This window comes from Rhinolophus sinicus, linkage group LG07 (genome assembly GCF_036562045.2).
Source record: "Rhinolophus sinicus isolate RSC01 linkage group LG07, ASM3656204v1, whole genome shotgun sequence".
NCBI classification, from domain to species: domain Eukaryota; kingdom Metazoa; phylum Chordata; class Mammalia; order Chiroptera; family Rhinolophidae; genus Rhinolophus; species Rhinolophus sinicus.
In genome coordinates, this window is record NC_133757.1 from 70,598,984 (window position 1) to 70,625,458 (window position 26,475).

The 26,475-nt window shown below is 58.2% G+C and overlaps 2 protein-coding genes across 5 annotated transcripts in view; one reads left to right on the forward strand and one right to left on the reverse strand.

The window, feature by feature from the left end:
- The first annotated feature begins 1,527 nt into the window (after positions 1-1,527).
- Positions 1,528-9,834, forward strand: MPND (MPN domain containing). Of its 2 annotated transcripts, XM_019744022.2 has the most exons (14): positions 1,528-1,673; positions 1,748-2,007; positions 2,628-2,864; positions 5,251-5,383; positions 5,904-5,988; positions 6,176-6,272; positions 6,553-6,625; positions 6,706-6,782; positions 7,479-7,647; positions 7,734-7,804; positions 7,964-8,053; positions 8,542-8,616; positions 8,715-8,807; positions 9,572-9,834. In XM_019744022.2, exons 1-14 carry the CDS (start codon positions 1,667-1,669, stop codon positions 9,656-9,658), a joined length of 1,554 nt encoding a protein of 517 aa, XP_019599581.1. In that variant the 5' UTR covers positions 1,528-1,666; the 3' UTR covers positions 9,659-9,834. The 2 variants fall into 2 exon arrangements, with proteins under 2 accessions (XP_019599581.1, XP_019599582.1); XM_019744023.2 differs by lacking the exon at positions 8,542-8,616.
- Positions 9,835-10,164: 330 nt separating this feature from the next.
- SH3GL1 (SH3 domain containing GRB2 like 1, endophilin A2) overlaps positions 10,165-26,475 on the reverse strand; it is a 35,015-nt gene continuing 18,704 nt past the window's right edge. For all 3 annotated transcript variants that reach the window (XM_074337613.1, XM_019744044.2, XM_074337614.1), the window contains 9 exons: positions 15,597-15,665; positions 15,287-15,359; positions 14,218-14,361; positions 13,659-13,792; positions 13,370-13,528; positions 12,971-13,074; positions 12,205-12,329; positions 11,982-12,038; positions 10,165-11,479 (listed from right to left, as the gene is read on the reverse strand). In XM_074337613.1, coding sequence (XP_074193714.1) covers positions 11,283-11,479; positions 11,982-12,038; positions 12,205-12,329; positions 12,971-13,074; positions 13,370-13,528; positions 13,659-13,792; positions 14,218-14,361; positions 15,287-15,359; positions 15,597-15,665 — 1,062 coding nt within the window. In that variant the 3' untranslated portion in view covers positions 10,165-11,282. The remainder of the gene's footprint in view (positions 11,480-11,981; positions 12,039-12,204; positions 12,330-12,970; positions 13,075-13,369; positions 13,529-13,658; positions 13,793-14,217; positions 14,362-15,286; positions 15,360-15,596; positions 15,666-26,475) is intronic.

The following is a 26,475-nucleotide window of genomic DNA, read 5'->3' on the forward strand; positions in this document are numbered from 1 at the left end:
ATAAAGGGTGCTGTAAATGGTTAATAAGGCCACAGAGGTTAATTTTAATTTTATTTATAAAAGACAATGGGGAGCCATAGGATTTAGAGCAGGGAGGGAGGTGGTCATAGTTGCATCCCTCTGAGGCCAGGGCAGAAGACGGACAGTGTGAGGGATAAGTATGGAGGCCTGAGTCCAAGGACATAGCCAAGGCCTAGGGGGGAGAGGCTGGAGGTCTGGACGCGGATTTGGGAAGAGTCAAGTGAAAGTGGGCAAGAACATGGAGAATAAACAGAGTTTGGGGGCTGGGCGATGCCCAGTTGGTGGCTGGACCCGGGGTGGATGTTTGGGGAACTCCAAAAGGAGGCCTGAGTGGGACAAAACGGAATAATTAATTCACATTTATCCAAGATCATACTGGATGTCAAGCCCTGTTCCTTGAAGTGGAATAATCATCTCCACGGGGAAACAGAAGTGAAGCCACTTGGCCAAAGTCAAAGAGCTGGGAAGTGGTGGGGCAGGATTTCCAGTCAGGTCCAGTCTAATTTCAGACCACCCTGGCCGGACGCCCCTGCCCCCAATGTCCTGTCTCCTCTTCCTGGCTGGGGTCCTCGTAAACCCATCCGTGGCTGAGCCCAGCCAGTGGCTCTCCACAGCCTGGAGAAGCCCCCACCCCAGGCTTTTAGCTTAGTGGAGGATGGGGAGTCCCGGTGCTGGGAGGTGGCGCTGCGATACGAAGTAAAGGTCCCAGGTCAGGGTCTGGAACAAAGAGGAGGGCTGCAGCCAGGCGGAGTACCAGCAGCAGGGCTCCGCCCAAGCGTCCGCGAGTGCTGAGGGTGTGGCCGCACCCAAGAGGCAAGTTTTGACCCGGGAACTGATTGACTGGCTGGAGACCAAATACTGCAACTGATTGGTTATGTTTGGCACGAAGCTCCTGTTGATTGGCCGAGAGGGACGCCTGCCCATTGGCTTAGTCCGAGTTCTGCAGAAGCAGCATTTTAGTGGAATTAAACAGCTACTGCTTATTGGCTAAAGATTAAATGACCTTCCTATAATTGGTTAGCGTACTCTGCTCTAGACCAATCGCGAAATCAGCCGTGGCCGACGGAGGATGGAAATTAACTCTTTAGAGACTACCTACTGGCTGGCCGCTTTAGATTTTCGGCGCCTGGCGGCTTCCGAATTCTGGCCCGAAGCCCCAGGGCGCAGTGCCTAGTTCTCCCGGACCTCAGTTTCTCCCCCGGTCCCAACGGCCGAGACCTGCGTGTCCGTCCAGAACGGTGGCCGTGTACCTCAGTTTCCCCGCTCGTCCTAACGGGCCGAGACCCCCGCGACCCCCCAATCCCAGGTTTCAATCCTATTGGTGTTGGCATTGGGTGGAGCCACTAGTTCCCTGATAGCAGAAGTCCCCGGCCTCAATTTCCCCATGAGCTCTCGGTTACCACCTCCCTCCCATAAAGAGTGGCCTCAGACTTCAGTTTTCCGAATGTCCCCGGAGGGCTGAGCCCCCGATTCCCTTTCTCAAGTGCGCAGGCCCGGGCCTCAGTTTCCCCGCTCGCCCTACAAGGCCGAGCCCCCCACCCGCCCACCGGCGGCAGCCAATGGCTGGGGCGCTCCCCCCCCATGGGGGCGGAGCCGCGTCACACACCGGGAAGAAAGAGCTGGTGCGGCGCGGGGCGGAGCGGCCATGGCAGGTACCGTGGGCCTGGCGGGGTGGCTGGACAAACTGAGGGCGCGCGGCCCCTCTGCAGCCTCTCGCTGCCCACAGCTCCGGAGTCGCTGTCCCCGGTGGGTGGCGCGGGCGAGGAGGCGCCAGATGAGGACGAGGACGAGGTGGAGGCCGAGGACCCCGAGCGGCCGGCGGGAGTGAGTGGAGCGCGCAGCTGTGGCGGCGGCGGCAGCGGGGCCGGAGCGGGGGGCTGCGGCGCGCCGGGGGCCGCGCTCACCAGGCGCGCGGTCACGCTGCGCGTGCTCCTCAAAGACGCGCAGCTGGAGCCTGGCGCCGGGGTGCTGTCTATCTACTACTTGGTGAGCGCCCCCCAAATCCCATCCCATCCTGGCTGGGGCAAGAAGGGGAAACTGAGGCCTGGAGAGGACACCACTGCTTTATTGGTCGTGTGACCTCATTCAATCTCTCAGTATCCTAGTACCCTCCTCTGTAAAATGGGATTTTTTCTCTCTCATGGGGTTGTATGAGGATTAAATGAATAAAGAGCTCAGCAAGTTGCCTGCTACACAGTAAGTGCTTTGTGTTTGCTGTTATTACTATTACTGTTATTGTTGTTCAGTTTGTGAATGGTGCAATTTGTGAACTGAGCATCTGTTGTGTGCCAGGCTGTATGATGGGTGTTGGGGACACAGTAGTGATCAAGACAGACCCTATCCCCGCCCTTTGGAGGCTCACAGTCCAGTGAGGGGAGGGAGGGACAGACACATAACTGGGCAGTTTTGATTCAAGCTGATCAGGACTGTGACAGTGGACAAACAGGTACTGGGAGGCATCTAAGATGCAAAGCTTCCTGGAAGGGTGCTGTAGTGGGAAGTGGGTGCCAAGCTCTGGGAGCAGCATGGGATCAGGGAGGACTTTCCAGAGGAGGGGTCTTGGTAGGTACCAAGTCCTGGGCCCAGCCAGCCCACCTTTGATGCAGGGGAAGAAGTTCGTGGGGGACCTGCAGCCGGATGGGAGGATCGTGTGGCAGGAAACCGGGCAGGTGTTCAACTCCCCCAGCGCCTGGGCCACCCACTGCAAGAAGCTGGTGAACCCGGCCAAGAAGTCAGGCTGTGGCTGGGCCTCCGTCAAGTACAAAGGCCAGAAACTGGACAAGTACAAGGCTGCCTGGCTCCGGCGACACCAGCTCCATGTGCCTGCAGCTGCCGCTGATGAGGTGCGTCCTTCAGCCTCCTGGAGCAAGCCGTCCTTGACTCATTGTCAAATAGGAGTGCCCAGAGAGAGGACATTGGAGCTGGAGCCTAGAGGGATGAGCAGGAGTTTGTGAGAGCCAGATGAAGGGAAGAGCTTTCCAGAGAGAGGGAATGGCATATGCAAAGCCATGTAGGCACAAAGCAATACCTGCTGCTTAGACAACCACGTTTAGCTGATGCAGCCAGAGGTTTCTGTGTGTTATGTAGCTCAGGGGGCTGGAGACATTGGCAGGAACCAACCAGATCTGGAAAGTTCTTGAAAGCCATGATAATCATAGATGTTCCTTGAATGTTCACCAGCTGGGTGAACTTGGCCAAGGACCCTCCTTGGTCTTCATCATATGTAGAATGGAAATAATAACAGTACCATGTATATTAGACATATTTAGATGGAGTAGATATATGTGTATACATTTGGCTGATAAGTCTGAAATCTGTAGGGCTGCAGGCAGGCTGGAAACTCAGGCAGGAGTTGATACTGCAGTCGATGCAGAATTCCTTCTTTTCTGGGAAACTAGTTTTTGCTCTTAAGATCTTTCAACTGATTGGCTGAGGCCCACCCATTTTCACGGGTAATCTCCTTGACTGAAATTCAATTTATGGTAGATGTGAGCCACGTCTACCAAATGCCTTCACAGCAATACCTAGACTAGTATTTGATTAAATAAGTGGGTACTAGAGCCTAGCCAAGTTGACATACAAAACTAACCACACCAGGGTATAGGGCCATTCATTCTGCAAACACTTAGTAAATGCCAACTGTGTGTCAGGCCCTGTTCTAGGTGTTGTGGAGATAAAGCAGAGAGAAAAAGGAAAAATCTCCTCCCTCGTGGGGAGACAAAGAAACAAAATAAATAAGTCCATCTTATAGTATGTCTCAAGAAGGGATGGGAGGTGAGGGTGGAGAAATAGAGTGGTCAGGGAAAGCCTCACTGAGAAAGTGGCATTTGAGAAGAGAACTAAAGGAGGGGAAAGGGAGCCATCAGAGTATCTGGAAAACAGCACATGCAAAGGCAGTGGAGCTGGACTATGCCTGGCATGTGGGAGGAACAGTTGGGAGGCCAGTGTTGGAGCAGAGTGAGTGAGGGGGCGAGAGGGAGAAGGTGAGGGCCGGGAGGGGACGGGGCAGGTTGTGCAGGGTCTTGTGGGTCGTGGGGAGGATTTGGGCTTTTTACCAAAAAAGGTGGAAGGTGGGAGCCCTGGAGGGCTGTGGGCAGAGGAGGGACTGGACCTGACTCAGGTGCTCACATGTGCCACCTGGTGGCTACTTTGGGGAATACAGACTGACAGGACTAGGACGCAGGTGACTGTACTAGTCCAGGTGGGCCATTGAGGTGGGGAAGAAGTGGGCAGATTCTGACTAATTTTGAAAGTGGACCTGATGGGATTTGCTGATAGAGCAAATGTTGGTGTTAAGAGTTTTGTTCGAGCAAATGGGTGGACGGGGTTGCCCTCATCGGAGGTGTGGGATTTGGGAGGAAGAAATTTGGGGGGACATTCAGGCGCATCGTGGCTGTATTGAGTATGAGACCCTGTGAGCCCTCTGCGTGGAGACGTCGAGGGGCAGCTGTACCTCTCATCTGGAGCTCAGGGAAGCCCCGGGATGGAGACAGAACTGTAGGCATCGTCAGGGTTTGGCGGGGTTGGAGCATAGTGGAACAGGACTCCTGGAGGGGTGCGGGTTGGGAAGAGACCACAGGATCTAGCCCTGAGCAGCGATGGAGAGAGTGGGAGACCAAGGGTATCCTGGAGAGGTGGGAGGACAGCTGGCTGAGTTTGGGGTCCCTGATGAGTTCCCAGGGGCTGGGGGGACCTGCCAGGTTAGATGCTGCTAGGAGGGGGAGGAGGACGAAGGCTGAGATGTGACTATTGGATTTGGACACAGACAGGTCACCTTGGCAAGGGAAGTTTAGGAGAGCTCAGGCGGAGAGGTTATTGAGAGAATTTAGTAAAATAATCCATGCAAAGTACATGCTTCTTGCTCAATGGATGGAACAACAGGGCATATGGTCAGTTCTTTGCACACATTAACTCATTTCACCCTGATGCCAACCCTATTGGACTGGAAATCATTGTACCGTTTTACAGAGCTCAGAGAAGTTAGGGCGCTTGCCTTAAGTACACAGCTTGTTTAGGATTCGAAAGTAGGAATCGTCCACATGAAGGAGCTCAGGCCTGAGAGGTTGCCAGAGCCTGAGGCCGCCTTTACTCACTTTCTCCCTCTAGTGGACACCTGGAGCAACGGCAGGGAATTAAAGCTTAGGCCAGCCGGAGGTCTGTGTGGAACTTGGTGGGGGGGGGGGCACCCAGCTGAGGGTCCCACTGCTGTGTCTACCCCTACCCCGCCAGAGCCCGGCCAGCGAAGGGGAGGAGGAGGAGCTGCTGATGGAGGAAGAGGAGGAGGAGGTTCTGGCAGGGGTCTCAGCGGAGGACAAGAATCGGAGACCACCTGCCAAGGGCGCCTCCGAGCCTGCCCACACCGGTGAGAGGGGTGGGGGAGGACAGGCGGCAGGCAGAACTTGAATGCAGGAGGAGGCTGGGGTCAGGTTTAGCCTTTCTTATCCTCAGTGCCCCCAAGATGTCTTGCTGACTTCTTAGCCCCTCTGCGTAATTTCGCTCTCACTGCCTGACTTCTTAAGCTCTAATGCTGGATTTTCTTGCTCCCAGTGTCCAATTTCTTTATGTGCTGCCGATTTGTTGGCCATGCTGCCTGATTTCCTTGCTTCCCAATAGAATTTCTTTGTCCTTTGCCTGATTTCTTTGCCCCTCCCCCCAGACCTAGTTTTCTGAGGTCCTCACCTGATTTCCTGAGCCCTTCATCTGACTTTTAAATCTCTGTCCGATTTGTCAACCTGCCACCTGATTTCCTAGTCCCTCAGCCTGATTGTTAAGGCTGCTTCTGGAGTTTTTTCTTTCTTGGGTCGCCCCATCTTCCTTTTCCAGTTCCAGGCAGGGGAGGGACTGACGCTGCCTTTTTTCCTCCCTCCCAACCCTCCCTCCAGAGACCACGCCCCCGGGGAAGCGGGTGGAAAACAAGATGCGGGTGCCAGTGAGATACTGCATGTTGGGCAGTCGTGACTCTGCCAGGTCAGACACATCACATGCCAACCACACTAACCCCTCCCCCCACTGGTTTGTACTTGAGCTCTCACCAGCATGCGGGAGGGAGCAAGAACAGGGGTAGGATGGGGACAGGCCTCAGATCCTCAAGCTACCTGGAGTGGGGAGCCAGCTTGGGGGTTCCTAAAACCATGGAATCCTCCGGCTCCTATAGAAACCCCCACACCCTGGTGGAAGTAACATCCTTTGCAGCCATCAACAAGTTCCAGCCGTTCAACGTGGCCATCTCCAGCAACGTGCTGTTCCTGCTGGTGAGTGCCAGCTCCCACCTTGTCCTTTGGGGGCCAGGGACACCCAGGCCTTGGGCAAGAGGCTGGGGCACCCAGGAGGGAGGGGGTCCCTGGGATGTCAGCTTGCTGTGGGCAGGGACGTTGTTTGCTTTGTTCACTATTAGTAAACAGTAGGCGCTCAATTAGTGTTTGTATGGAGGCGGGTGGGCTTGCCCCTGTACATCGCAAAGGCCCTGGCCCCAAGGACGGCATGGGGGCCTGGTCCAGTCTGAGCATGTCTTCCGATGTCCTTCTTCCCCAGGACTTCCACAGCCACCTGACTCGCAGTGAGGTCGTGGGCTACCTGGGAGGCCGCTGGGACATCAACAGCCAGAGTGGGTATTAGGGGCCCGGTGGGCAAGGGGGTGTTTGGGGCTGGGGTCCATGTCCACATCTACTTCCCGCCTCTGTGCAGTGCTCACGGTGCTGAGAGCCTTCCCCTGTCGCAGCCGGCTGGGGGATGCGGATACTGCGGCCACCATGGAAGAGGAGGTGAGGGGGTGCACTGGAGGGGGCATTCTGGGGAGGGCTTGGGTGGACACAGCTGCCCTGGCAACATGTCCCCAGCAGCTAGCAGAGTCAGCGCTCAGCAAATGTGCAAATGAGTGTGTGTGAAGTGAGTCCTTGTCTCTGCCTGGCACTGAGTAAAGGCCAGGTAAGTATTAGCTGCCATTCTTAACGTTTTTGTGATGGGTCTTGGTACGTGCCTGGCACGGTGCTCAGCGCTCTACACCCACCTTCCTGGCAGCGCCGTGTGTCCCAGCGCACACCTTTCTCTTTCTGCCAGCTCTTGCCTCCACTTGCTGAAGGCATCGGGATTGCCTGCGCCTGCTCAAGTGCACGCACATCCACATCTCTCTTTACTTATTGAGCGCCAACTGTGTGCCAGGCATTGTTCCTTGAGCTGGGGACACAGCAGGGAACAAAACCTTTTGCCTTTGTTTCATGACAGGTGTATCTTTTAAAAATGTATTTATTGACTGTCCCCCCCACTGGACTCAGTGAGGGTGGAGGAAGTGACTGTACTGGTCACTGCTGTGTCCCCAGGCCTGGTACACAGCAAGTGCTCATTAAGTGTTTTGCACATGTGGGGCTGGATGTGTGCCAGGCGCACTGGCTGCAGGCGTGGTGGGAGCGCACCAGGCCTGGTCAGGCCCCTGCCTTCCCCAGCCGCGACTCTGCCCGCAGATCTACCAGAGCCTCCTCCTGCGGGGCCTGTCCCTGGTAGGCTGGTACCACAGCCACCCACACAGCCCGGCGCTACCATCGCTGCAAGACATTGATGTGCAGATGGACTACCAGCTTCGGCTCCAGGGCTCCAGCAATGGCTTCCAGCCCTGCCTCGCCCTGCTCTGCTGTAAGTCCTGGGCTGGGGGCGTGCGTGCATGTCTCCTGGGCCACCAAGTCCCCCAGGCCCAGCCCCCTCTTGCTGTTTTCCCACAGCCCCTTACTACTCTGGCAACCCAGGACTGGAGTCCAAGATATCACCCTTCTGGGTGATGCCTCCCCCTGAGGTAGGCGGTGCTGCTGGAGGCGGCCAAGGGCCTGGCATGTGGGGTGTGGGCATGGAGGCTTGCAGGGTGGAGCCAGGCATGTGGGGACCACTGGCCCCTGCCATCATGGGATGGGGGGGCTTAGGGTGCCTGGTGGTGACCAGCTGGTGTCCCTGCCAGCAAAGGCCCAGTGACTACGGCATCCCCATGGACGTGGAGATGGCCTACGTCCAGGACAGCTTCCTGACTAATGACATCCTTCACGAGATGGTGAGCTCACTCCTGGGTGGGGCAGGTGGGGGCTGCTCAGGACACGGCAGGACTCAATAAACCGGGGCCCCAGTCAGGCGCTTCTGCAGAAAATCACTTGTGGCTCTCAGGATCAAGTCCCGGGTCCTTGCCGCGGCCCCCCCTTGTTCCCTTGCTCACCCATCTGGCCTCCTAGTTGTTCTGGGCCAGGCTAGGGCCAGTGCACCTGGCGCTGCTTCTCCAAGTGGAGACACATGGAGGACTGCAGGTGCTACCACGATGGTTTTTAATACCCATGGGTCAACAGGCGTTTAAAAAATGGAGCTAGTTTGTTACACCTGTGGTTTCACAAGAACTATTGGGATGAGGCTAAGGCAGCAGGGGGTGATGTCAGGCCTGCGTGATTTGAAGCATCTCGTTCTGCATGTCTCCCTTGGCCTGTGTGTGTGTGGGGGGGCATCAGTCACCCTGACCAGGGCCCTCCTGTTGATTGCCTATGATGTGTCTAGGTATATTTTCCTTTGTGGGGCTCCCTAATTGCTCCTGGGTGGCACTACTCCCTGAGCGGTAGCCTGCAAAGCCCCGTGAGTAGTGGCAGCGCCTGTCCTGCTCACTGCTGTAACCCCAGTGCCGGTGTGGGGAGGGACGGAAGGAGGGGGTCCCAACCATGCCTGTCCTGTAGATGCTGCTGGTGGAGTTTTACAAGGGCGCCCCAGACCTTGTGCGGTTCCAGGAGTCCTGGAGCCAGGAGCACACCTACCTTGACAAGCTGAAGGTAAAACCAGCCCCAAGTCCCGTGAACCCCTCCTACAGGAAGCCCCCCAAGAATATATCCACTGGCAGCCTGAGAAACACTGATTTCCTAACTTGTTCTGTACAAAAGTATTTCAGCTGGAAATGAACGCTGCCTAAGAAAAGCCTTGTTTTATCACACAGGGGTCGGGGTGGGGGTGGGGAAATCACCATCCAAGTGTGCATGAAAATGGTAAAGCCCTGTAGACCTTGGACCCACGGAGCATGGGGAGGGGGTGCTGACCTTGTTTAGAGCGTGAAGAGCAGGGGCTGTAGTGAACTGCGCTCACAGGCCCCACATAGGGCGACCTTTAAATGAGGCTCATCTGATTTATTTCCTGCTTGAAAGGCATTCTCAGAAGACATCCTCAACTCTGCTTTGCACAGAAACGCAGTTTTGCACGCATGTTTTGTTCAAACTTAAAAAAAGACCAGGGTTCAAGTTGCCCCTGGTCACCTCCCACCCCAGCACTAGGTGGGGGTGGCCGGCAGCTGCCTTTGGAGGCCTGGAGCTGAGTGGGCCCTGGCATGCGGCGTTTGTGGGATCCAGGCTGGGCTGCGGGTAGGATTGGGAAAGTACAGATACACCCCCACCAATTAGTCAGCAGGGCCTTTGGTTACTCAAGGCTCCTCTCGTCAAAAACAGTATGGCTTTACAGACACTGTGTACCTCGGCCAGGCAGGGGCACTCGTGCCTCAGGGGCAGGAGTGGGATCCAGTCCTGCAGCATGGTCCTGCTTGTTTCAGGTCTCCCTGGCCAGCCGGATGCCCAAGGACCAGGGCCTGTGCCACGTCCTGGAGCAAGTTTACAGCATCCTGAAGCAAGGGAGCTGAGGGCACCGGCCTCTGAGGACCCGGGGGGCCTCCTGGTCAGACTGAGTCCCCGCCCCCAATGGCTCTGGGTGAGGGGGACGGGGTTAGGGGCTTTGTTTGCGGCTGCACTGCTCTGTTCCTATGTGACCGAGTTGTGCGATGGCTGGGACTCAGGTAATAAAGGAGAGAAACAAGCAGCCGAGGCATGTGTCGCACCCTGGGGTGGGGGTCCCCCTAGCACTCATCACCAGGTGCGTACGCTGCTGTCTGGACGGTGGTGCATTCATGGAGCTGTGTGTGTGGACTGTGCTGGGCTGACCCTAGCGCTGCTCCTTCCTGGGACTGTGGGAGGGGCGTCTTGGGGACATACCTCCCACACTGGTGGCTGGGTAAATGACAGCCACCCTTCATGGTCCCACTGTGGGAGCTGCGTGGGCCCAGCCCTGACCAGAGAACCCTCGGGAAGGCCATGAGTGTCTGGGTGAGCCTGGGAAAGGCCTGCCCTACACCATAACCAGTCAAGAGGCTATAGAAAGAGACATTTAATACTTTTTTAAAAAATCAGGAAGACATTTCCATCTGCCCTAGACGTGACCAAAGCTACGCTGCTTGGGTTGGTCAGGATGCCTGTGTGTCCCCCAAGTAATGGTGTCCAGGGGTCTGTGCAGGGTCACTGCAGGAAGGGAATGTGAACTAGGCCCAAGTCCCCCCATGGAGGCCATTTCAGACTAGGCCAGAGGGGAAGCAGCTGCAGGGCGGGGGCCCTACTGGTCTGGGCAGCTGCCTGCCTTGGTCTGGAGGAGATAGCCAGGGCCACTACGGTCAGGGTACGGCAGCCAGCCCAGGGGCGGGGGGAGGGAAGCGCCCCATGACCTTCCCCAGCATGACCCCAGGAGCCAGGCTTCTGGGAACATTGACTCATCAAAGCCTTTGTGCTTGACCTTCGGCGGAAAGGAAACTGGGGTGGGGGGGGTCCCATGGTCCCATGTATGATGTGTTGTGTGTGTGCTGTGTGCGCAGCTGGTACCAGAGAAACGCTCCATGTGCTTGGCTGGGGGTGGGGCACCGGCAGGCAGGGACTGAGGGAACATGGGGAGGGGGTGAGCACGGGTGTGTGGGGCTCAGTGCCCTGAAGCTGAGGACAGGGCCTGTCCTTAGAGACCTGGCCTCTGGGGACCCCTGGACGAGGCCCTCCCGGGGAGGTGGCATCTGTGGGTGAGCAGGCGCCTGGGAAAGTCTCAGGAGGATTTAAAAGCAAGGTGGCAAGTCTCAATCAGGGGTCCTGCTCGTACCACCCCATCACACAGACTTTCCATCCCCTCCCAGTGAGGGCAGGTCAGGGTGGGCCAGTGTGGAGGGTGGGGGGGGTGTGTGCACGCATGTGCGTGCACCCACCAGAGTTCCCAGTCCTGGAGGGGGCAGGAGGAAGTTAGTGTTTCTAAGAGCACCTTAGTGTGAGCCCCCTCAGGGCAGCCGCGTGGAGTGGGGAGGGGAGCCCCCCCCACTGCTGTGGGTGAGAACTAGTGTAAACAGGGGCCCTGGCCTCCCCGCTGGCGTTGCTGCCCTGAGAGCAGCGCCCCTGGCTGCGCTTTGGGGCAAGTGGAATGCAGGCGACCTGGACGGAAGAGCAGGCAGGCCCACGCCGTCACTGAGGCAGGGGCACCAGCACCTCCACGTAGCTGAGGGGGAAGAAGCCCGACTGGCCGTGGAGCATGCCCTCGTACCAGTTCTCGTCGATCTGGTTGGTCAGCGTGATGATGTCGCCCTCGTGGAAGCCCAGCTCCCCATCATTCTCGGGCTCAAAGTCGTACAGCGCCTTGCAGCTCGGCTGGTCCAGGGGCGCTGGGGGTGGGCAGGGCTGGGTGTAAGGTCTAGGCGTGCCGCTCGGACCCAAGGCTCCCTGGGCTCTTCCACTGTGCAGGGTGACACAGCCAGGCCCCCCGGGCCTGCTGCCTCGATGTGCCTCAGTTTCCCCCAAGGAGAGCCACTCTTTCCTCTTGCTCCCCAGGGTCATTGGGAAGGAGGAGCAAGTGACACGAGAGATGGAAAGGGTTCTATGAATGGTCATCACAATGCTCCTGGAAGGAGCTGGGGGTGCCCACTGCCCTCAGGGTGCCACTCAGAGAGCCTAGAGCTGGTGGGTGCCCTGGGTGTCACAGCAGTCCCTCTTGCACATGGCAAGGCGGGGATATGGTGCCTGGCACCCAGCTCCATCCCTGCTCGCAAGGGGCTGAGAGTACCGACCACAGTGGGAGCCCCCTTCTACCAGAGAAGCAGAATGAGAAAGACCCTTCCAGAACAGACTGGAAGGCAGTGTTATAAACTGAGGCAGGGGGACACTCACGCATGCTCCTGCTCGGGGTCCGGATGGGCTTGTCAGAAGAGCGGAAAGACGACGAAGCTGCTTGCACACAAAGCACAGAGGTAAGCTGAGAACAGTGGGTGAGGCCTGGTCCCATCCCTGGGGGCCCCTTCTGCAGGGTAATCAGGGGGCACCCGGCCCACAGTCTGGATGGAGCGGCCTTGCTCTGAGGCCCTGGGACAGCGTGGCCCTTTGCTCCTGTTACCTGTGATGGTGGGAGCCGGCGTGCAGGGGAAGCCCCCATTGGACTGCTCAGGCTCTCCCAGGTCGAAGGGTTCCCGGGCCTTGGGCTTGTATTCCCGCTTGGGGCGTGAAGAGGCTTCCCGCATCCTGACAGCGAAGGGACAGGTGTGAGCAGCCACAGGGGCTGGTCCTCAGCTCGCCCTGAGCCCGCTGTGTCAAGGCCAGGGAACCCCCTCAGCTGTTTATACTGCTGCCACGTGGGCGGAGGAGCGCTGGGGAGGCTATGAGGGGGACACAGCACACAGGGGAATCCCAGGGAACCCCCAGACCGGCTCCCCAGACTTGGCCGTTTCTCAGGTTGCCAATCAGCTGGGTCTTACTGAACCCTGAAGCACCCTCAGTCCCAGCAGGGAACCATTTTTCCACCCGAGCGCCTGCAGAACAGCAGAGGTGGAGGAGTCCCTGGGGTCAGCCCTGGGTAAGCCCACCTCCCTCAGGCTGCCTACGGTCCTCAGGTCACTCCAGCTCACTCCTTCGGAGACCAGAACAAGCCCAAGGAGGTCCTGCTCCCTCCTGGGACCCCCCACTCCCACCCTCCCAGCTCAGAGTGTTTGTGAAAAGCGAGCTCCCAGGCTGTGGGTCGTGCTCCCAGCAGGGCTAGGCTGTCGGGGGGAGGTGCACGGGGCATCACGGGCCAGCGCAGGAATCTGCAGTAGCCACTCTAGGTTTGCAGGGACCCCAAGGCCACTAGGCTTTTCCCGGCTAGCACAGAGGGGGCAGGGGCTCACCTCCGCTTGAGCTTGTTGGCCAGCTCGTCCAGGATCTGCACGGCCTGCCGGTGGTAGTCCAGCTGGGCGTCCACCAGGGCGGAGAGCTGGCTCACCTGCTCAATCTGCAAGCGACCAGCCAACAATGAAGAGGGGCCGCTCTCTGACCCCCATCTGCAGGCCACCTCCTGCAGGGAGCCATCCCAGACTGTTTCAGGCACAGGGGCCCGGATGACCCTCGAGCTGTAGCAGGACAAGGGTGAACGGCCCGAAAAAGAGACCCCAAAGCCTCAGGGGTTCCCCCACTCTGGTCCGCATTCCCCCTTCATGCTCTGAACAGCACGGAGGCCTGGAAAGCTGGCACCCTCACTGGGCTTGTTTCAGGGCCCCCCCAGGGTGGTCCCCGTGCCATGGACGCACGTCGGTCTCCAGGAGGTTGTGCATGCTGGTCTCGGCCACCTCCTTGGACTCCTCGAACTTCTCCAGGGCCTGGCGCAGCTCCTCGTCGGGGATCCTGCCCTGCCGCTTCTTCTTGTAGTCGAAGTCCAGGCGGCGGCCCTCCAGCTTCTTCAGGTGGTGCTGAGGGCGGGGACGAGGGTCACACGGGCAGCTGGCGCCCGGACCCCAGGCGGGCCGCCCCCGGGCCAGGATGGGAGGGAGCCCTGAGGGCTGTCCTGGGGGCAGGCAGGGACAGGCCGTCACACCGTACCTGGATCTCCTTCAGGTCTTTGTCGCACAGGTTCTGGAGGGGGTCAATGAAGTTCTGCTTGACCTCTATGTCCAGGGAGTCCTTCACCTCAGCCAGGCACTTCATGGACTCCCCCGCATCTAGCAAGGCGTCACCTGCGGAAGAGGCCAAGACACCTCCAACTACCAATACGCCCCCCTACCCCAAAGCCAAAACCATGGACCAGAATTCACAGAAAGGTACCCTAAAGTCTGAATCTGAGCTGCAGTGGCTGAGGGCTCGCAATGACAGGTGACAAACTATCCGCCCTCCCACGCTCTGAGGAGCCAGGTTTGCCCTGAACCAGCTGTGGGGTGGGGGGGGTCTTCCCTCAGCCTTTGCTGGGCTCCTCCTCACACCATGGGGGGCATAGAGGGACCCTCACCCAGGGACTAGCCAACACTAGAAGAGATTCTGGAGCTCTGGAGGGAAGTGCCCTGCTCGCCAGTGTGGGGAGGCTCTGGGCCCCTGGGCCCCTGGGCCTCTCAGCCTGGCCGCCTCCCGCCTCCCTGCTGAGGCCCGGCCTTCTCGCCGCCCTCACCGAAGTTGGACTCGCCGCCGAGCTCCTTCCCATGGCGGATCATGCACTCGCCCAGCAGGCCTTCTGACTGCGGGTAGCCGGGGTTCTTCACCTGCCCTCGGATCTTGGAAACGGTGTTGAGCATCGTCAGCTTGGCCCGCGAGGCTGGAATGTAATGGGAGGGGGCACACGGGTGGTTTCTCCAGGACTTGCCACGCCTGCGCTCAGCCAGCACTGCCAGCTGCCCCTCTCTGCCCTGGGTCCGCGTGTCCCCCCAAGGACCATTGATTTCCACTCCAAAGAGCTCTCTTGGCCCAAGACACCTCAGGTGCCATTCGTGCTGACAACCAGGCTATGAGGAGAACCCCCAAACAGACTTGCCCTCCTCTGCTCTCGTGGCCACAAAGGATCATGGGCAGCGGGCAGGAGAGGTGACCGGCTTCTTAGGACCCCCCCAGGGTTGCCTCATCCTGGAGCATGGCCCTGACCGAGACCCTCCCCTCCTTGGCCTGGAGAGTAGCACCCCACAAGTGGTGGTGAGCAGGTACAGGCACCCCGCACATGGGTCTCTGCTGGGGTGGGGGTGGGAGTGTGCTTGTGCCTCTGCTCACTCAGCTCTGTCCCTGGCACATGTCTCGAATGGACACGCCTGGGTTTGCTGCCTGTCCTATGTCCATCACCTCCCACTATGAGAACCAGCATTTGGACTTTCCTCTGTCTCATCCTAGGAGACCACCTCATGCTCCAAACGCAAGTGTGTGGCCTGGGCTGGACATACTAGGGATGGGAACCCAATTAAATTGGTTCAATTAATCAGTTGGGGTGGGGAGAAGATGCTCTTTTCTGCTGGGACTGTTGGCTTTAAGGAGATTTAAGGCTCGAATGACATAAGGAATGAAAGCTATCAGATGAAACAGAAAGGAAACACCTGACCCTTTAGACCCCTGGATCCAACCATGCCTGAAACCCGCCTACCCCTGGGCATTTCAGTTCTGTGAGTCTTTCCATGGCCTCTTCTTGCTCTGAAAGATTCCCGACTGACAGAGCCCTGAGGAGGCAGGGGCAGACCCCTCGCAGCTGACACCCTTACCTGGGTTGGGCTGCAGGTATTCAATGGTTCTGGCCAGGACTTCCGCCACGGCCTTGCTGGTAACATCCACCTTCTGTAAAGAGAGTTTGTGGGGTTTCAAAACCACCTGGACAGCTCTTGCCCTGCTCCCCGGCTCCTGCCTACCTCACGGCCCACTGCTCGGGACTGCCTGCCCCTCAGGGCTGGGGGAGCCCTGCTACCTGTTTAGTCCATCCTCATAAGCCTCCCCAGCCCCCAGCGGTCAGAGCTGGGCCCCAGGGAGGGCTGGGAGAACAGGGCCAGGACAGTCAGGCACCACCTCTCCCATTACCTTTTCCATCTCTTTGAAGTCATCATCAAGCTTGGTCCCTTCAGCCCCTCCGACCTTCTCACTGACCAGCTGTGGGGGGGGGGGGGGACAGAGCAAGAGAAAAGAGTCTGAGTCTCAGGAGAGGAAGCCGCAAGAGCCTTCCAAGCATGTCTGCTGCTGGTGGGAGAACACTGGGTCAGGATATGCTTGATGGCTTCCCAGGGATGCTGAACTTGGCCACTGACAGCAAGATGGGTGGCTGAGCAAGGCCCTGGCTCCAAATCCACACCCCCCTTCAACCAGGGCAGGGGCACATTCTGCTGGAAGTCCTCCATGCCCAGCCTGCCAGGCTGTGCCAATGGCTCCAGAGCACCTGAGAGTGCCCCCAACCAGGCAGGGCCATGTACACCATGCAGACCAACCACAGCTGAGTGAAGGCCCCTCCTGGGGCTGAGGTGCCCACACCCTGTGGCAGTGCCACAGTTCAGCTATAGGTGTGGTGACGAGGGTCACCGATCCTCTTCACTCAGGGAATCGCACGCTTCCCACTCCCCATCGAATTCCTGCCTCTCAGAAGCAAGCTCAGGGATCACTGGGTATGGCACTTCCCCCCATATGCAGAGGCGCCTGAGAGGCAAGCACGTCTGCAGTCCTGTGGTTGAGAGAACGTGGGAGCTGCTGTGTTTGACAAGAGCCAAGGGAGAGGGAACGACCTGCCCCACACAGGCCAACTGTCATGGTTCCTGGAAGTCACTTCTCATGCATATGCATTTGCACACACACACATCTGAACAGCACTCTGGCACGTTTTTCATGTTTAATCACACGCATACACGCATGCACACACACACGTCCTGATGGCCGGGCAGCAGTCTCTGCCCACCCATAAGGACCCCTCCTGGGGCTCCTGAGGACGCCCGGTGGCAACCAGCTTGGAGGGGTGCTCAGACCACTGGTGCACAGGACGGGTCCACTGCCCTCTGTGTGGTCTTGGGCAATTGGCTTTACTGGGCCTCAACTTTTCCCTCTGTAGAATGGGGCAACAGGTATGCACAAAGGGGCACACCTGGTAAGCACTGGCTATCCGTGCTGCCCATGCCTCTGACCACTGTTACTTTCCCTGCGCGTCTTGTCCCTCCAAGGGGACTGAGAAGTCCAGGGCAGGCCTAGACTGTCTTTATCTGCTGTGCCCCCCACCAGGGTCAAGAGGGAACCAGACAGTGTGTCCCTGAAAGTCAGTGATTCTCAACTTGGCCACACCCCAGGTGGGGACTGGGTACAGGTGAGAGGAGTGGAGGGACTGCCGTGGGGGGACAGGAAGGAAGTGGGGCTGGTGCAGGCACCAGCCAGGGACCGTGACCACCTGGAGCTGCTTGGCCATGCTCTGCTGTGCACCGTCCTCTAGGGGGTCTCAGAAGAGAGGCAGGGGCTGCCCTCCAGTATCTGCTAAGGACTTCGTAAGCAAAGACCTTGGATTCCCCTAAGCATTTTGGGGGGGGGGGGTTCCACTTTATTTCATGGGACAGTTTCATTTCTTTTGATTATGGTAAAACAGGATGTTCTCAAATTCGGTGGTTGCCAAAGAGGGAAGTGACTGAGCCGCCTGACGTGAGACTCTCTTCTGGTGAAAGGGAAGAGCAGCTGAAGCGCCAGTGCTCAAAACCACACCTTCCGGGCCGAGGGCACTGGGGCCAGGCAGCCTGCTTGGCGTGAGGCAGTGCCGGGAGCCGCTCCCCCAGGGAAGAGCCCCTTCCTCTGAGGGCAGAGGCTCAGGCAGGCCCTGCAGCCTTTTCCAGGCCCCACAGGAGTGTCACCTCCCTGTCTCCCCTGGAACCCGGGACTCCGCTCCAGATTTACCGGGCCGTCCTTGCACTCGGGCACTGGGGGGCCTTGAAGGAACCACTGGGCTCCTACCAGGGTTCCCACCCCACCCCTGCCTGGGAACTCTGGGCTCAAGTCCCATAGGAGGTGGCTGATCGTCCCCCCACATCCCTTCTCTCCAAGGCTGTTTTGCAACAGGAAGAAACAGATGGAAAGACGACAAGAGCTCAAAAGGAAACGGGAAAACCAAAGAAGCCACATATGAATCCAGCAAGGAAGGGACACAGTGGAGTGTGGGGCGCAGACTGTGGCCCAGTGGAGAGGGAACCCGAGTGGTATACGGGCAGAGCTGGGAACCATGTGTGGGTTACAAGGCAGCACCTTTGAGTGGAAGGAGCCGGCTTTCCTAGGGGCTGTGGAGGGGATAGTGGCCAACCCTGGATGCTCAGGGTCGGGACACTCGCTGTCTGGATGGAGGGGTCATGGGGCTGGGGGTACCCTGTCTATGAGGGGGGCCACCACCCCGACACTTCAGTCCTGCTCAGGTTTGTACGCGTCTGTGGGGCCGACAAGAGTGGCAGATGTTGCTGTGGAAATAACATGTCTACTGTGGAGTCTAGTCTGCACCCCAAATAACAGGCCGCCCCCCACATCCCCTCGCTGGGTGCTCCCTACATCCTGATTGTGTTCCCACACCAGGAGGAGGAAACTGAGGCACAGTGCCTGGTGGGGCCCAGCATGCTGTGGACTGAAGCCCCCTCTTCCTCTCACATCTAATGAACAGGCAGGGACCCCACGAGCTCACGGTGTGGATGGAAAGCCCCCCGCTGGCTGCAGCACCGCCGGGGGGCTGGCAGGGGAGAAGGGTGACTGCTGCCCAATCTCCCGCAGGGCTGTGACCTTGGTGGTGTGTGGAAAACAATGTCTCTTGGGCCCCGCCTGGCTGGGTCACAGCCTGAGGCAATAGCAGTAAGCCCCACAATGGCTGCTGCTGTGAAAGCCACACTGGTGCCAACACAGGGCCCAGCCCGAGCTGGAAGGTCCCCTGACGTGTCCCAGTTCAGGTACAACCAAGGGTGATAAGTCAATGTGGGAGAGGCCACCACAGTCCAACATGCAGTGGCCTCTTGCCTGCGGGGCGCTTCTTGGGCCTGTGAGGCTGGCTCTTGGTCTCACATCCCAACCCCAGCCCTGGCTCTGTGCTCTCCGGTGCCCATGGCCTGGCGCTGCCTGCACGGCATATTTCACTTTCCACCTGGAACTCCGTCTGTTTCGTCTGTCTAGCACTGATGTGAGCCCGTGAAGAGAGGCCATGCCTGCCTGGTTGGTGGCTGCATTCTTCCTACGCTGGCACAGCATGGGCCTTGGGCAGCACTCGTGGCTGTGTGCTCCACGGAGGGCCTGGAGCAGGGTGTGTTCCGGTGGGCAGGGTGAGGGGAGCTGGCCAGGTGATGCCGAGGGCTGCTCTGTGACACCTCTGGGTACCCACCTGCCTGTGTCTGTCTCTATTTAAACGGCTTTACCGAGGCATGGCTGGCCTAGCACACGACCCACCCACCATGAGCGCACACTTTGATGAGTTTCAGTGACAGCACCTCAATTCGGGGTCAGAGCCGCACCTCCAGGGCTGCAGGAAGTTCCCTCGGGCCATCCACCAGCCATCCTGCCCCCATCCCAGGCAACCCGGGTTCTGCCGTCTCTCACTCTAGAGGCACCTTTCCTGGAACTGGCATAGATGGACTCACACCATGCTAGTATTTTTAACCTTTGGGAATAGGGTGCCCTGCCCTCAGCCCAGGCTGCAGAGCGGGGTGCACAGCTCCGTGTTCCCCCGAGTTCAAATTGCGGCCTTGACTACAGAGGTGGTTACTGCCAGTGAGGGAGTAAAAGAAGCCCCCCCAGTCCTGTTCATGTGCCCCCATTCTGGGCCCACTCAGGCTACTCTCCTGGGAACCCCCAGACCCCATCCATCCTGGACTCTGCATGGTCCTACTTATGACATGCCCACAAGGGACTGCAACGGGCTGACCTATTCAGGCCGATCTCAGGGTTTTGAATTGTCTGACGACAGCTGTGACCGGGCACCGGGGAAGTGAAAAGGCCTGGAACGGAGAGGGGCTTCCTCCCACAGCACCTGTGATTTCTGTCCTCATGTGCTGGCCTGCGGGCACTAACAGTAAAGACTAGTCCGAGAAGGGAGCTGTTCTTTCAAAGGCTGGCGTTCTTCAGCACTCTAGACCTCTGCCTCTCTTTGGAGAGGAGCAAGGACTCTGACAGGCAGGAGAGAAAGAGAATGTTCCCTGGGACAGTGCACAAAAGGCGCTGAAAAGGTGCTGTGTGCCAAGGGATGGCAGGGCAGCCACTGGAGGAGCGAAGCAGGAAACAAAGGCAGGAGAAGCTTTCACCCAGAGATGCTGGACAATGGCTGCCCCTCACAGGGCAGGCACATCTGCAGCAGCCGCTTGATGGCAGTTGGAGGACCAATTTGAACCCTGCCAAGTGGGATGGCGGTGCCAACCACAGGCCTCGTAATTGAATCATCTCAGCAGAGAAACCGGATCAATATGACACGGAAAATAAACAGGCCAATCTGCAGGCTCTGTGACCCAAATAGACAATTTGCTCTGATGAATTAAGAGTTTCGGAAGAAAAAAAAGGAGGCGGCGGGAGGAGGGGAGATAAACGGCTGCGTGGAGCCTCGTTGTCTAGGATGGGTGCTCCACGTTTCTTGCTCAACGTCCTCGCACCACGTGCAGCCATCATGCTCTGGGTGGCCACGTGTAGCGCTCGATGACCAGATAACAGCCGGGCCTCCTGTCCTCTCCTGGCACGGGCCAGGGTCTGGGGGCAGCCTCCCCACCTGCCCTCTGCCTGGCTGACTTCTCCCTGCCTGTCTGGGAGTGCACTAGGGTGACACTTCCCACCAGGGCTAAGGAGCAGCCCGCTCCTCAGCGTTAAGGGCCCAGCCCAGGACCAGGCACAGAGAAGCGGGTCGTGGGCACTGGCTGGAGAGCCAGAGCCATCAGCATGGAGACAGAGGAGGGTTCAGGCCTTGAGGGTTCAGGCCCAGCCACCTATCTCTGTGCCCTGAAGGAGCCACCGTCAAGGTCTGGGTCAGTGGCTGGCCCTCCTGGCTGAGGCGCTGGGACGCTCGGCTCTCAGGCGTGAGCACTCTGGCTCCATCTAGCAACCCCTGTCGGGACGGGAGTCAGAGGCAGCACTAGCCGACTGCCATGTAATGGGATGAATCGTGTCTGGAGCGGGAGGGGTATGTAAGACCCGGGAGACGGGCCTGGCCTTGAGGAGCGCCCTCTAGTGAGGGAGACGAGAATGTCAGAAGTGATGGCAACACAGAGGAGAATGTGATGAGAGCCGCAGGGAGGTGTAAACATGCCAACATGGCAGCGGGATGCTCTCCTGGCTGGATGAGCGGCACAGCCCAAAACCCCCCCTGCACCTCAAAGGAAGGGCAGGGTCCCAACAGGCAGAGCCGGGTGTTTTGGGTGAGACAGGTTCAGGGGCACAAAGGCCGCCACGTACCAGGACCGTGTAGGCACGTTCCTGCATGAGGTCAATTGTCACATCTGCTTGACATCAATGCAGGGACTGGTGCACCCATTTACAGATGAGCAAACCGAGGGATGAGTCAGGAGAACTTAAAGCCCGGGGAGCTGAAAGTGGAGGCGCTTTGCCCAGGCCTGCCAGGCTGGCTGGTCCATCCCGTGCGGCACCCGGTACTGGAGGACTGGTCAGTGATGGGATGGGGTGAAGCCGGGGGGCCTGCGCAGGCCTGGCCCGAAGGGCGTGGGCTTCCGAGGGCCGTGGGGAGGCGTCCTGTGTACAGAGTGCTTGGACATGGGCAGCCCAAGAGGGACTGTGATGGCCCTGGGCAGGGCTGAGAAATTCCTGAGCTGGGATGAAGGCAAGGGGATGGGAAGGGAGGGAAGGAGCACCCTTTGCCTCTAAATCCAACTGCAACTCCCCTCCCTGCTGGCCTAACATCTGGAGAGATGTGTGCCAAACACCTCAAATCAACCCCTCTGGTTTCCATTATGGTCTCCTGTCTCGTGACTCAGCCCACGACACGGGCAGAGCCCCAGCTGGTTTGCTGCCTGGGCGACACATGAAGCTGCTGGCCTTCTCAACCTCCTTGCTCTGCTTGAGTTCCTGGGCCCCCAACTTGGAGATGCTGGCAGAGACAGGAGAGGGTGCATTCTTTGGCTAACAAGACTCTCTTTCTGGAAAGCTGGGCCAAGTGTGCTTCTGGGGAGGTAACGTGTGCAGTGCACTGGCTGCTCTCAACGTGTCTGTCCCTGCCCAGAAAACCTTCGGTGGCCCCCAGTGTTGCCAGGATACACAGGATGATTTCCAAAGCCTGGGCCCTTGTGAGTGGCCCGATTATGAAATGCTTGCTGACAGGGGCGGTGCTGATTCCAGGCAGCGCAGAGCTCCCACATGGCTCTGAGTGAAGGCCACAGGGCATGGGGCTGGGCAGTGACCCATAGGGGCCAGGGAGAGGTGCCACCGAAGCAGAGGCCACAGAAACATCATTTGTACCCAAATGAACCTTCATACCCCGACTGGGAGGAACCAGAGGATAGAAATCAACCCCTTAAGCCAAGGAGATGGTGAGCATAAGACTGAGTCTCTGGCAGCCAGGAAGAGACCTCGTCCATCACAGGTCCTTTGTAAATACTTGCGAACTGACTGAAAGAGTAAGTCATCAGCCTTTTGTTAACCCCACGGAGGGAGGAGTTCTGACACATCAGAGCTTCCTTCAGCATCCTGAGAACTCGGAAATATCCCTGGATTTGCTGGTACCCTTCATTTCCTCTCCACATGGTGATCAAACCTAAGTGTTGTTTTAAGCAGCAGCTTTGTGAACGGGAATGGTGGACATGATCAACCAGGGAAAAGCTTTTAAAGTTACTTTTCATGTGGAAATTCCAAACTGGGCACCAGATCAGGCCCCAAGGGGCAGAAACGGGCCCCGAGACACACCTCCGGGCCACTGTGTCACGCGTCCGTTGGAAACTGAGTTCTGGCAGCAGCAGGAGTGACTTTTGAAGCTCAAGGTGTTCTCTCAGCAGAAGGGAAGGTTGCTCGGGCCTGGGGCTGGTGGATCAGAAACCAGTTCAGAACCCTCGGGTCCCCCAGACTGCAGGGACAAGCCAGCTGTGGCGTCTCCCAGCCAGGGGGGCAGGCTGGCTGTTACTAGGGAAGGGAGCCTGGCACAGGGGCCTTGGTCAGACCTGGCCTCTTGCAGTCTAGGTAGTTTTCTGCGCCCAGCAGTGCCAGCTATTTAAGACACATCTTAGGGTGGCTTCAGCCCCACAGCCTCCCAACACACATGCATCGCAGGGCTGCCTGGCTCCCAGCTCCGTCAGCTAGAGAGCGGGACTCCTGGCCAGCACGAGATGATAAACGCTTTGCTCTCTGGAAGGCAGTGAGCTGACTGACAGGTGAAGCCTCAGCTGCCACTTCCCAGCCTGGTATATGCTGTTAAAATGAGGGGGGAACCCATACGCAAAAGAAAAAATCTTCTGTTAGTCACCTATCTGGCTTAATTCAACAGTCTGAGCTGGACACGGTACCGACACTGGGGGCAAAGTGGGAACTGGCCATTGGAAAGAACTGACTTTAGAGGAAGTGGCGACGACAGATGGGAAACAATCACAAAGTGACTGTCAAGACCGAATGGCAAGCCGGATGACAAAGCTCCTTGAGATATAACTGGGGTGCACCCGAGGCCTTGTCTTAAAGCCCCAGCCTCCTTTTGCAGGTGTCAGTACCCAAAGCCAGAGGTTCCTCCAGGACTGACACTCAGAGAGAGCTGCCCCTTCAGCTCTGGACTGAAAAGAATTTTTCTTCGCTGACATCAGTCACCAGACCTCCACGAGTGCCTGGCTTGCTCCTCATGCTGCTGTCACAGTGCTTTCCTGATGAGCCTCTGGAATCCTTCAGGAGGGAACTGTGAGCCCCCAAAAGCCCCCCTCCCCCAGCTTGGACTCATATCACTTTTCTCCCCAGGAGCCCTGGGCAGCCTCCCCGCTGGTCTCCCCTCCCAGGCCCTGTCCTAGCATCCTGTCCAGAACCCTCAGCACAGTGGGGCCTGTCACCCTCTCCAGGCACCTGCCCCATCTTTGCTCCTCAGCCTCTGGACTGCTCCCCCTCTTCCCACCACTTCTGTTCTGGCCTAATTCCTGCTTTGGCGTCACTTCCTGTTAGAGCCCCACCCTTCAGAGTGCTTTTGAGTTCTAACGGCACCCCACGTATCATCCCATGTTTGTCCCCAGTAGCTGAGGGCAAGCTCCTGGGGCACAGAGACCCTATGTACTGGTTTCTGCTGTCACCCAGCATATCACCTGGCATAGCACGTGGGTGGAGGAGATACCACCTGACTGATTAGTTGGGCCCACGCTCTACGCCCAAATCACCCTGAAGGCCAACTCTCACTGGCCCCGCTGCCCCCCACAAAAGGCTGCCCTGGACAGGGTGGGTCGGAGGGGAGTGGGGGCTGTGCCCAGGGCCCTCCCAGAGGAGCGGCTAACAAAACACAGGTGCAGGGGCCCAGGAGGACCTGAAGGCTGGAGGGCTCTGTGACCAGGGGCACCAAGGAAGAGGGCAGGCCTGGGCGGACACGGGTAGCTGCAAGGGGCTGTGACCTCAACCCTGTTGGAGGAAGGCACCTCCCTCCCTCCCCCCCCCCCCCCGGTGACTCAGCAGTCCCTGGAGGTTGGGTGACAAGGGACCCACCTGGCCTGGCCTGACCACCACGTGGATGGCAGGCGGAGAGGGCGGGCTGAGTGTTGGCCTGTGTGGGGCGGCAGAGTTTTCCCTCACAGCCAGTCTGCACAGAGGCCTGGCCCCGCCACACTGCAGCGGGCAGTGGCCTGGGGTCAGGACACCAGGACTCCGAGTCCTGGCTCCTCGGGGACCCTCCCAACTTCCTCATCTATGAACCAGAGCACTGGTCCAGCTTCAACTCTAATGATCGGCAGTCCTGGGATTTCCATTAAGAAGCCATAAAGTTTCCCCAAAAGAAAGCAGAAGCACTTAACAAAAACCGTTCCCCACCGTCTGTCACTCATGGTTAACCAGTTCCCTGGTTAATCTCAGAGTCCATAGGGGAGGAAGGGGCCCCACGGGTGCTGGGAGGGCTCCACATTCTGTCGGCTGAGGAAAGCGGCTTCTACAGCACTTACGGCTTGTAGTGGGGGCAGGCCTGCTGGAGCTGAGAAGGAATCACATAATTTGTATTTTTTAATGCTTCTATGAGATACAGCTGATACTACATAGCTCCTTGGGTTTGCTGCCTTGCTGGCCCTTTGTCATCCTTGAAAACCCCAAGGGGAAGGGACAGAGCCAGCTGAGATCTCTAGTGCCCACCTGGCCCAGCCACAGCCTCTGGGCAAGTGCCTCCACTTTATAAATGGGACAACTAAGGCCCCAGGAAGTGACGTGCCTTGCCCAAGGTCAGGCAGTATAGTGTGTGTGTTTGTGTGTATGTGTGTGACACCAGGAGGAATAACTGGGTCCCCAAAGTCTTATATCACCCACTCTGGATGCTGCCCCTGCACCTCTGATCTGTTTCCTCATTTTCAGGGACTGCCCAGGCCTGTCAGGATGCTGGGAGGACGAGGGAGCTGACTAATAACGAGCAGGAGTCTGCTGGAGACAGAGGCTCAGGACTGGGTCCCGCCTGGCCAGGAGAATCTCCCAGGCCCCTGGGAGCAGGTCCGATGCAAGCCAGCACCCCTGGCTGTGCCGAGGGGTTTTACCCCTGACTGAGATGCCAGCCATCCACTGAGGCTCACCTCCTAGGAACAAGTCGCACCGGGATCTCTTGCCAGATAAAAAATACCTGGATATACATCAGCCTCCTACATTTTAGTTTCTAATCTTGGGGACGGGGCAGGAAGGTTGCCATGTCACACAACTGGGAAAATCACGTTCAGACAAAAACTTATAAAAAGAAACACCCAACCCACAAACAAATGAAGCGATATATCCCCCGGGGCCTGCCTGGCAGGGCAGTGCCAGCTCTGTACCACTAACAGCGAGCTGGGCTCCCCATGCGGAACTGCTGGCCACCAGCCTCCAGTCCAGCTGGCAGAGCGTGATTCTGCTACACTCACGTGCAGAAATGATAAGGTGTTTTTGCAAACTCATCTGCTGTCAATGATGCAAAAGACCTTCAGGAAGGGCTGGGAAATAGGGCCTGGAAATCCTGTCAGGCACAGAGCTGCCAGGCCCCTGGAAAGCCCCGAGCAACCTCTGCATCAAACACTGTAACCACAGCCTACTGTGCAGGAGGCTGGAGGTACCCAGCACAAGTCTCAGTGAGGGGCCGCAGGAACCCCAATGATGACAAGCGAGGATGAACTGACCGACCTAAAAGCCCAGAGTCCCTGCCTTCTGGAACACAGATACCTTCTCCCTGTCTTGAAGATCGTTTCCATGTTTAAAGGCCTAATTAACAAGAAGCTCCCTCTTCCAGGAACCCCCCGATTCTCCATCACCCACCTCCGTATCCAGGCAGGAGTAACCTGGCTGCCTCTCCCATCACACCACTGGCACCTCCTCTCAAGCCCCTGCCTCCCTTGGACATCACCCGGGACCAGGCTGTCTTCTGTTCTGCAAGGCACCCACCTCACCCCTACCTCGTCACGGCCCTCCTCCCACTGAACTGAGAGCTCGAGGTGAGCGGCCTGTCACTGCCGTAAGCACGCTCAGAACGGCATCTGAGACCAGGAAGCGCTGGGTGGATCTGCCCTCACAGTGGTCTGCCTCATCCTAGCACCCCACGGGGGCTGGGCTAGGAGGGCAGGGGACTCGGGAGCAGGCTGGATGACAGCGTCTCCTCCCCTATTTTCCTTTATGCTGGTTGCTTATGGGAAGTTCAAGTTAGGCTGGTATTCTGGCCAGAGGCTGCCAGGCTAGTTCTCCACTCTCTGCCCAAGGTCTGCCCACAGCTGCCTCCTACCCCAGAGAGCAAACGTTCAGGAAAATTTGCAAAGACAAAAAATCTGAGCAAGCCAGGCCCAGGCTGGCTCGCATCCAGAGGACCCTGCTCCCA

What these genes read in the sequence shown, in the direction of transcription:
- MPND (XM_019744022.2), top strand. An exon ending in CGGCCACCATGGAAGAGGAG is followed by an intron (nt 6,783 to 7,478) that starts GTGAGGGGGTGC and finishes CTCTGCCCGCAG; the next exon opens with ATCTACCAGAGCCTCCTCCT. An exon ending in CTGCCTCGCCCTGCTCTGCT is followed by an intron (nt 7,648 to 7,733) that starts GTAAGTCCTGGG and finishes GTTTTCCCACAG; the next exon opens with CCCCTTACTACTCTGGCAAC.